The 8,558-nt window shown below is 41.0% G+C and overlaps 2 protein-coding genes across 2 annotated transcripts; both read left to right on the top strand.

Moving 5' to 3' along the window:
- On the top strand, window positions 1-1,587 carry LOC144647344 (neuropeptide Y receptor type 2-like). The gene has a single exon (XM_078507140.1). The coding sequence runs from the start codon at window positions 26-28 to the stop codon at window positions 1,121-1,123; it is 1,098 nt and encodes a 365-aa protein (XP_078363266.1). The 5' UTR covers window positions 1-25; the 3' UTR covers window positions 1,124-1,587.
- A 3,586-nt stretch (window positions 1,588-5,173) lies between these two features.
- Window positions 5,174-6,686, top strand: LOC144645768 (neuropeptide Y receptor type 2-like). The gene has a single exon (XM_078505315.1). The coding sequence runs from the start codon at window positions 5,279-5,281 to the stop codon at window positions 6,359-6,361; it is 1,083 nt and encodes a 360-aa protein (XP_078361441.1). The 5' UTR covers window positions 5,174-5,278; the 3' UTR covers window positions 6,362-6,686.
- The last annotated feature ends 1,872 nt before the right edge of the window (window positions 6,687-8,558 follow it).

The raw sequence follows: 8,558 nt of genomic DNA, 5'->3' as shown, positions 1-8,558 counted from the left end.
GATCAGAGGCTGGCACTGAAGACGTATGAACATGACCAACTCCACGAATTTTTCGACCAATCAGTTACAAAGCGGTACATCTCCTGTCGCAGGCACAGTGGATCGCCCAGAACCTTATGTACTGCGGGTCTCAAGCTTGCTGTTCTTCTCTGTTATCATACTTGCTAGTTTGATGGGAAACACGTTGGTTTTAAAAGCAGTCATCGCGCTCCCCGCCCGATGCAAGCCATTTACATATTATTTGGTGGCAAACTTGGCTGGTGCTGAAATTATCAGTTCGCTATGTCAGCCGTTCATCATGGCCTACCAAGAATTGTACAGTTGGATATTTGGTGAATTCACCTGTAAGCTGCTCATTCCACTGCAAGTCTTAGCTGTTATTGTGGTAACAAGCGACATGGCGACCATCGCTGTTTATCGCTACACGAGGATCATGACACCTAAGAAAAAAGCCTCGGGTCTCGTAATGGCAGCAATCATTGGAGGAATATGGCTCGCAGCCCTGGCAGTCTCGCTTCCTTTATTTGTTACGCGAATTCTTCTAGAGCTGCCATCTGGACACAAACTGTGCTATTCAAAGTTCCCGGGAGGTGGTTATAACACCTATTCCATCATTCGATTCACTTTGTGCTTCTTAGTTCCCTATTTGATTATGATGTGGTCTTATGGAGCTGTAGCGCTGAAACTCAAGCGTCATATCCGAAGAAACGTCGAAGAGTCTTCGGAGATCACGATGATGTCATCACGAAAGAGCTCCGACGACCGAAGGGCGGTTCTGCACCTTCATTACGGTGCGCCTCCGAGAGAGGTCCATCTTGAAGTTCCCAAAAGGAATCCGAGGCCTGGAAACAAGTCTAGGGCAGAGCTTGAGAGCGACCTGTTGAGAATGATCTACGTCATCATCTTATCGTTTGTGGTCTGCTACATTCCTTACCAAATCTTGTTTTTGTGGGAATACTCAACAGCGGAAAGCAACAGATGGCAGTTTCGTTATCAAGCAATGATACGCAAGTATTTTTATATTCTAACGTGTTTACCAAGCGCCATTCATCCATTATGCTATGGTACTATGAACAGATTCTTTGCGCAAGCTTTTTCTAAGATTGTGATGTGTAGGCGTTGAAGAAGCCTCATTACTGACAAAACTGAGCAACGCCAACGACTGCCCGTCGTTAGCAAAAATAAACATTTGTTTGATTCAAATGAGTAAAACTCTTGAGTTAATTACATGAACCTTGCTGCTGTAACATTAATGTAAGAGTCTTTCCCCAGGCTTAAATAAGACGTAATAGAATGCTTTTATTAATCCCGTGAAACAACGAAACTAGTGAAACTAGGGTCTAATAGTAGAAACTTTACGGTTAAAATACAATCTCGGTTCATGGTTTAAATCGCTCTAAGCTGTATGTTAAATTCTACAAATTGTGTGGGAGGTGCGTTTGTCTGAAAAGGCGTTACGGCTAACTAAGCCATGAATTTGAAGTTGTAATAATTACCAATAAAAGTTTGAGATCGCACAAAAATATGGAACTGTAGTGCCAGTAGACTGATCATTTCCCGCGTATGTTGTCTTAGAACTGAGCCATTTTTAACACCGAAGACGCGCGAGTAGGAAGGAGGGTGCGCCCCGACGTTTCCTCATTTATTCCCTTCGTATTTAACAAATAGACTACTACCCCAAGTTTTCGCTGAGCAAATAGTCAACGAGGCGCAGTCGAGAAGATTATAGCTCATAGAATGAGGGCGAGTGGTCTTTTTGTTTTAGCAGAAACTCAAAATGATGACAGTCCAAAACCTACAATTTTTGTGTACTTTAAAGCCAAAAATCAAGAAAACTTAACCATTTAAAGAACAAAGCGCGAGCGATTGTGTTCTGTCGGTGAATAGAACACAATGGGAGAACCAATCAGATTCGCAGATTTTCAATAGAACATGGCCGAGTTTCTACTAAACATCCGATAGAAAATGGCACCCTTTAACATACCTACAGAAGGGTTACTGCTTCTTTTCCCTTCATCTTTGACTTGAATAACCCCTTAAAATACTTATCAAAATCAACCGTTCAGGCCGGGGCGGGGTACTTGGTATTTCAAGTGACGGGGATGATTGAATGGGGGCAAAAATCAAGACCCACAAAAATCGCTAGGGCTTGCAACAAATATTCCCAAAAAAATCACTGGGCTAAAAATCACCCCCCCCCCCCCCCCCAAAAAAAAAAAAAAAAAAAAAAAAAAAATCGAGCGAGCGAGAATGGAGGCTATAAAACTGGCCCCTTACAACAGTCGACCGCTGAAGTCAAGAATGTGGTTTCCACGCGGTTTTTCTGTAAATGAGTGCCTCAAGACTACGGACCCACTATACTCATACTTTGTTCATTTCAGTTTGATTGAGCCCGAAGCCTAGTACGGTAAGAAACTTTTCGAGGCCCTGTTGGATTTCACCACAAGCAGAAAAGGATGATTATACTTTCTCACAACAGTGATTTTTTTGTTGGTCATCGCCCACCCACTACTCAGGGTGCTAACTACTCTAGTTGTGGTTACACATGTGTTAAATTCGCCGGAAGCCATTTATACACGTAGGTGAACAGAGACACCATGGGAGTAAAGTGGTCTAACACAAAACAGCGCAGCGGCCAGTCGGACTGCTCGATCTGGGGTCCAGCACACTAACCATTAGGCGACCGCGCCTCCCTCATGGTAGGTGCCTGTCCTTTTGCGCCCTATACCCACCAAAAAGCTGTGTTGTGGTCAATTATCGTCGTGTTGCATCGATTTTGTAACAGTTGGCAGTTGTAAAAGTTCAAAATAAATGCAAATTAGCATTTGAAACTGTGACACACGATACGTTCCTTAATCCACTTAGGAGGCGTTTTTCCCAATGATAAAGATTTAACCGGCTTATAAGATTTAGAATTGTGGATCGTTTCATAAACATCTTAAGCTATCTTAACTGCCAAGCAAAGTCTTTGCCATATTGTATAATCAAATAAGTCGCTGCGGCAAAACACTGTGATAAGTCAGTTCTAAACAAATCTCGGTCAACCAATCTCTCAACTGGAATGTTCAACTGAGGAATAAACGGCGAAAGAAATCGTAAAAATCTATGATATTTGGTTACGGTTTCCTTGTTTTAACTTGATGAATTGGGATGAATTGCAAAAGAGGATTTCTCTTGTAAATTATTAATGAGTTGAAGAATGAAAGACGTATTATTAAAATAAAACCTGTCTAGTGTACGGAAGGTCGTGGGTTCGAGTCCCATCTGTGAACTCAGAATTTTTGTTCTGAGTTCTTTCTCTCCACACATCAATCCATTATTATTATTTAAAACCTGTCTATGATATTTAATTTACAAAGCCGACTTCTTTACTTTTGAAAACCGATGGTTTAGCTACGTCACGGGCAACACATTTTGAAAAAAATGGCAAAGTTTTTCAAAATGGTCGTTCAAAATTTGTCTTAGGGCCTGTTTACATGATTCCGGAATGAAGTTCGTTCTGCATTCACATGACAGAGTCGACCGGTTCAACCAAAGGCATTTTCACGTGCGCGGTTTTCGCGCGAGATCAAAACAAGATGGCGTATGTTTCGCGCAAACATGTTTTTGTGCCCATTAATGGCCGTATCTGCGATTTTAACAAGTAATTTGACCATAGAGCTGCTTCTTTGGGCTAAACAGTAAATGCTATTACGTTTTTTCGCTTTGAATTCAAACTGTGGAGTCCGTGTGCGGTTTCATGACTGAGTTGCGATTTCATCTCGGAACGAAATTCGTTCTGTGTTTACATGATACCAGAATGAAATGTCATTCCAGAACGAAACTTTCATTCCGGAATGAAAACCGGAACGAACTCATTCCGGACTTTCGTCTCGGTATCATGTAAACAGATACAGAGAAATGTATGGGGATGGAATGAACTCGTTCCGGAATGAAAGTCATTCCGGAATCATGTAAACAGGCCCTTAATCTTTATCGGTCGGAACCATTCTTGGTTATTTTTGCCCTTTTGTTACTCCTACTTGTAGTTTTACTATGAGAAAACTATTATTTTGAGGTTTCCTTCAATTTGAAAGGAATCAGAACAATGACTTAATATACCGTGACATTGCAACTTTAAAGAAATACACCCTTTATTTATTAAAAGGTGATTTTTGGTCTACTCTCTGACAGTTGCAGTTCAATAGCCTCTGAGTCGTGAGCCAATGCACGAATCAACCTTATAAAACATCCTCATCAAGCTTTCGTGCTAATGATTTTTCTTACAATTCGATCATCCTCATGAACTCTCTAACGCTCCTTTCTCGCTCGCATTTTCAAGAGGTTAATGCAATTTGAAAGCCGACTCAACTGCATTTTTGACTGCGTCGCAGACATGAGCACAAATACTGCGAACCCACCCCCGGGGGGAGTACTCCCTATAGTGGACTATACGGGAAGGCTTCGCCGGAAAGCGGGACCTTTTCAGGCTATAAGTATATAAAGGGGTAGGGATTTCACGAGTTGAAGTATAGAAAAAATATCATTTAGGTATCTAAAAGGGCATTTCAAAATATCAGCGCCTTTTGTAAATCATGCAAGGCGCCACATGAACAAACAGATGTAAATTGTAGCCGGTTCTTTGTGTAGAGCAGGATCAGCATAGAACAGCTGAAAACTGATGTGTTATTTATTATATTTAATTTTACTAAATATTTCGGATGGACAAAACCAACCTTCATCTTAACTAAGGGAATACATATTAAATATTCTTACTGTTTGTAAGCATTGTTTGTAGCATAAAAATGATGCGGCTGATAAAGGTTGATTTTGGTACATCCAAAACATTGCGCCAAATTAAATGTAACATATAACGCAACAGTTTTCAGCGGTTTGATCAGCCAATAAAAACGTTTGGAAAGGGGATGCAGTATTTTTATTATGGAATATTTGAAAGGGCTAACACTTTCTATCAAAAGCATATGAAAAGGTCACCTTTTCTGTCATCAAAAGCTTAGGGATTGCACCTCGGGGCGAAGCCTCCCCGTGTGAAACTTTGTTGTGGACGTCCCCCCACCCCCCATGTGGGCTGTCACTCGAAAATTCTAAGATTTTGTGTTTTTTTTATTTGTGGATACCTAAGCCGGATTTCCGGATTTCTAGCTGTCTGCGGCGCGAGACAAGTGTGGCAGTCGTTAAATAAATAGCAATACTGACAAAAAAAGGGCTGGTATATACCGGGTATATAAACCTCTCCTTCTTTAATTCCAAACAAACTGATCAGAGGCTGGCAAGACGTATGAACATGACCAACTCCACGAATTTTTCGACCAATCAGTTACAAAGCGGTACATCTCCTGTCGCAGGCACAGCGGATCGCCCAGAGCCTTATGTACTGCGGGTCTTAAGCTTGCTGTTCTTCTCTGTTATCATACTTGCTAGTTTGATGGGAAACACGTTGGTTTTAAAAGCAGTCATCGCGCTCCCCGCCCGATGCAAGCCATTTACATATTATTTGGTGGCAAACTTGGCTGGTGCTGAAATTATCAGTTCCCTGTGCCAGCCGTTCATCATGGCCTACCAAGAATTGTACAGTTGGATATTTGGTGAATTCACCTGTAAGCTGCTCATTCCACTGCAAGTCTTAGCTGTTATTGTGGTTACTGGCAACATGGCGACCATCGCTGTTTATCGCTACACGAGGGTGGTGACACCTAAGAAAAAACTCTCTGGTCTCGTAATGGCAGCAATCATTGGAGGAATATGGCTCGCAGCCCTGGCAGTCTCGCTTCCTTTATTTGTTACGCGAATTCTTCTAGAGCTGCCATCTGGACACAAACTGTGTTATTCAAAGTTCCCGGGAGGTGGTTATCACACCTATTCCATCATTCGATTCACTTTGTGCTTCTTAGTTCCCTATTTGGTTATGATGTGGTCTTATGGAGCTGTAGCGCTGAAACTCAAGCGTCATGTCCGAAGAAACGTCGAAGAGTCTTCGGAGATCACGAAGTCATCACAAAAGAGTTCCGACAACCGAAGGGCGGTTCAGCATCTTAATACAAGAGAAGTCCATCGAGAAGTTCCCAACAGGAATCCGAGGCCTGGAAACAAGTCTAGGGCAGAGCTTGAGAGCGACCTGTTACGAATGATCTACGTCATCATCTTATCGTTTGTGGTCTGCTACATTCCTTACCAAATCTTGTTTTTGTGGGAATACTCAACAGCGGGAAGCAACAGATGGCAGTTCCGTCATCAAGCAATGATACGCAAGTATTTTTATATTCTAACGAGTTTACCAAGCGCCATTCATCCATTATGCTATGGTACTATGAACAGATTCTTTGCGCGAGCTTTTTCCAAGATTGTGATGTGTAGGCGTTGAAGAAGCCTCATTACTGACAAAACTGAGCAACGCCAACGACTGCTCGTCGTTAGCAAAAATAAACATTCAGTCTTTGATTCAAATGAGTAGAACTAGTGAATTTTTTGCATGAACTTTGTTGCTGTACTACAAGAGTCTATCCCCCAGGCTATTATGTCTAGTAACCCATGAAACAATTAAACTAGTAATTAATAGTATCTTATTGAGTAGAAACTATTTCACGGTTAAAGTAAAATCGCTCTAAGCTGTTCTATTAAATTCTATAAATTCTGTGTGAGGCATGGTGGTCTGAAAATGCGTAACGGTTTTACCAAGTCATGAATTTGAAGTAGTAATAATTTCCAATAAAAGTTTGAGAACGTAGAAAAATATGGAACTGTAGTGCCTGTAGACCGAAGTTTCCTCGTATGTCTCTAAGAAGTTAGCCATTTTTTAACACCACATCCACGCGAGTAGGAAGGTACTAACCTGAGAGTACGTAAAAACTCTTTATACCGGGAGGTTCCGCCCCTTATACCCTCTCATTTAACCCTTTCTTATACTTCCGATAGAAAAAGGCACCCTTTCAGTTATCTACAGAAGGATTACTCCATCTTTTTCTTTTATTTTTCACTTGCATAACCACACCGTCTAGTGGGTGTGTTTAAATAACAGTTTTCCCTATTCTTTTGCAACCTCAACTGGAAACATCCTACCTTTTTTCGACTTTTTTTTGCTTGTTTACAAGCAAAAAGAAGAAGAATAGCGTTTACCTGGGCTAAAATCTGAACCGGAAGGGATTGCATTCTTGTTAACTCTCAAGGGACTGTTTTAATTTCTCAAGGGAATACTTTCCGCTGTGGGTGATCAAAGCGCGTGACTTGTAAAGTGTCACTATATAGTTGTGCTTCAGCACTTCCGTTCTTGTAGAAAAAACGTGACTTGTCAAATTTACAAACATTATTTAAAGAATCAAAAACGTGAGTAGCCCAAATCTTACGTCAAATAACCAATTAAGAATGTAAAGGGTTCAGCGCTCGAAGGCAGCGAAGTTTAAAACGATTTACTAGTACAAGTCTTTAGGCGCTAATATTAATTTAACCTAAAATCACATAGCAAAACAAAGACCGCTTGGACATGTCCAAACTATTTAAAACTGCCACTTCGTCAGACCCATGTCACGCAATCTCTCGCTTGTAGCTATAAATAATCATTCACCTATTTTCAGTTTGAACACTCTGCGCGCGATCTGTTTGTGTGAAATATTTATTGTTGTGTTACTCAAGCGTTTGGCTCGGAGCGAGTACAAGTCGTACAATTTACCCGGAACGTTTTAAATATTGCAAAACAACGACTTATTTTCTGGATATCCCAATTTTTGTTTTGAGTTTACGGTATTTTGAGAATCGAAACGTTATCGAAACGTAAGTTGCAAGCTCAGCAAGAATGTGTCAAAGCACTGGATACACGTCATCGCACCAGGGGAATTACCAAAAGCTTGTCGGAAGACGCTAAACGGAGAAACACAATGGGATAGCCTTTATAGTCTACTCTTTATTTTGGCGTGATTTGGCTTTATTTTAAATGAACTGGTTTGGGTTATTTCTCCCTCTATTAACTCTGGTTATTTTATTGAACATTCGGAACAAAATAAATATTTGCATGCGTAAGCAGGCATTTTTCCGGATAGGCATGTGGTTTTAAAAAGCAAAAGATGACGTGGTAAAGGAAATTCATGTCACGTTCACTCCGTGACTAACGCAAAAACGACTTGACATGTGTGTTTCTCAAGTGACTGCTTTTCTTAGTTTTCTAAAGATTTTACTGTGCGGCGCCGTGCCTTTAATTTAGCCAAAGCACTGAAAGAGGTCAGGAGGTCAAATATTACCCGCACGAACACACTAAAACGTTGCTAATAGTTAACCAAAGGGAACTCATTTCGTGACAATTGATTATTTCTGCTGAGTTGCACAATTTAGAATTGCAACATCATCTAGCAAAGCGCACTATTACTAAAAATAGATTTCGCCACATGATACCCCCCTCCCCCCCCCCCCCCCCCTGCGTGAGTCGGACAACAATTTCAGTTTTGGCAAAGGCTTTGTATGGAGGGGACGCATTCTTGATAAGAAAAAAAAAGGGCGAGAAAGGCACAATTTGAGGCCGAGATTCTCGAAAGGCTCGAAAAATGATAGATTTCAAACATTTTTGCTTTAGT

Source organism: Oculina patagonica, chromosome 3 (genome assembly GCF_052425735.1).
Source record: "Oculina patagonica isolate OP01 chromosome 3, crgOcupat, whole genome shotgun sequence".
NCBI lineage: Eukaryota > Metazoa > Cnidaria > Anthozoa > Scleractinia > Oculinidae > Oculina > Oculina patagonica.
The sequence above is the reverse complement of the archived record's forward strand: the minus strand, read 5'-3'. Positions and strand labels throughout refer to the sequence as shown.

Coding starts and splice junctions, on each gene's coding strand:
- LOC144647344 (XM_078507140.1), top strand. CDS start 26: ATGAACATGACCAACTCCACGAATTTTTCGACCAATCAGTTACAAAGC.
- LOC144645768 (XM_078505315.1), top strand. CDS start 5,279: ATGAACATGACCAACTCCACGAATTTTTCGACCAATCAGTTACAAAGC.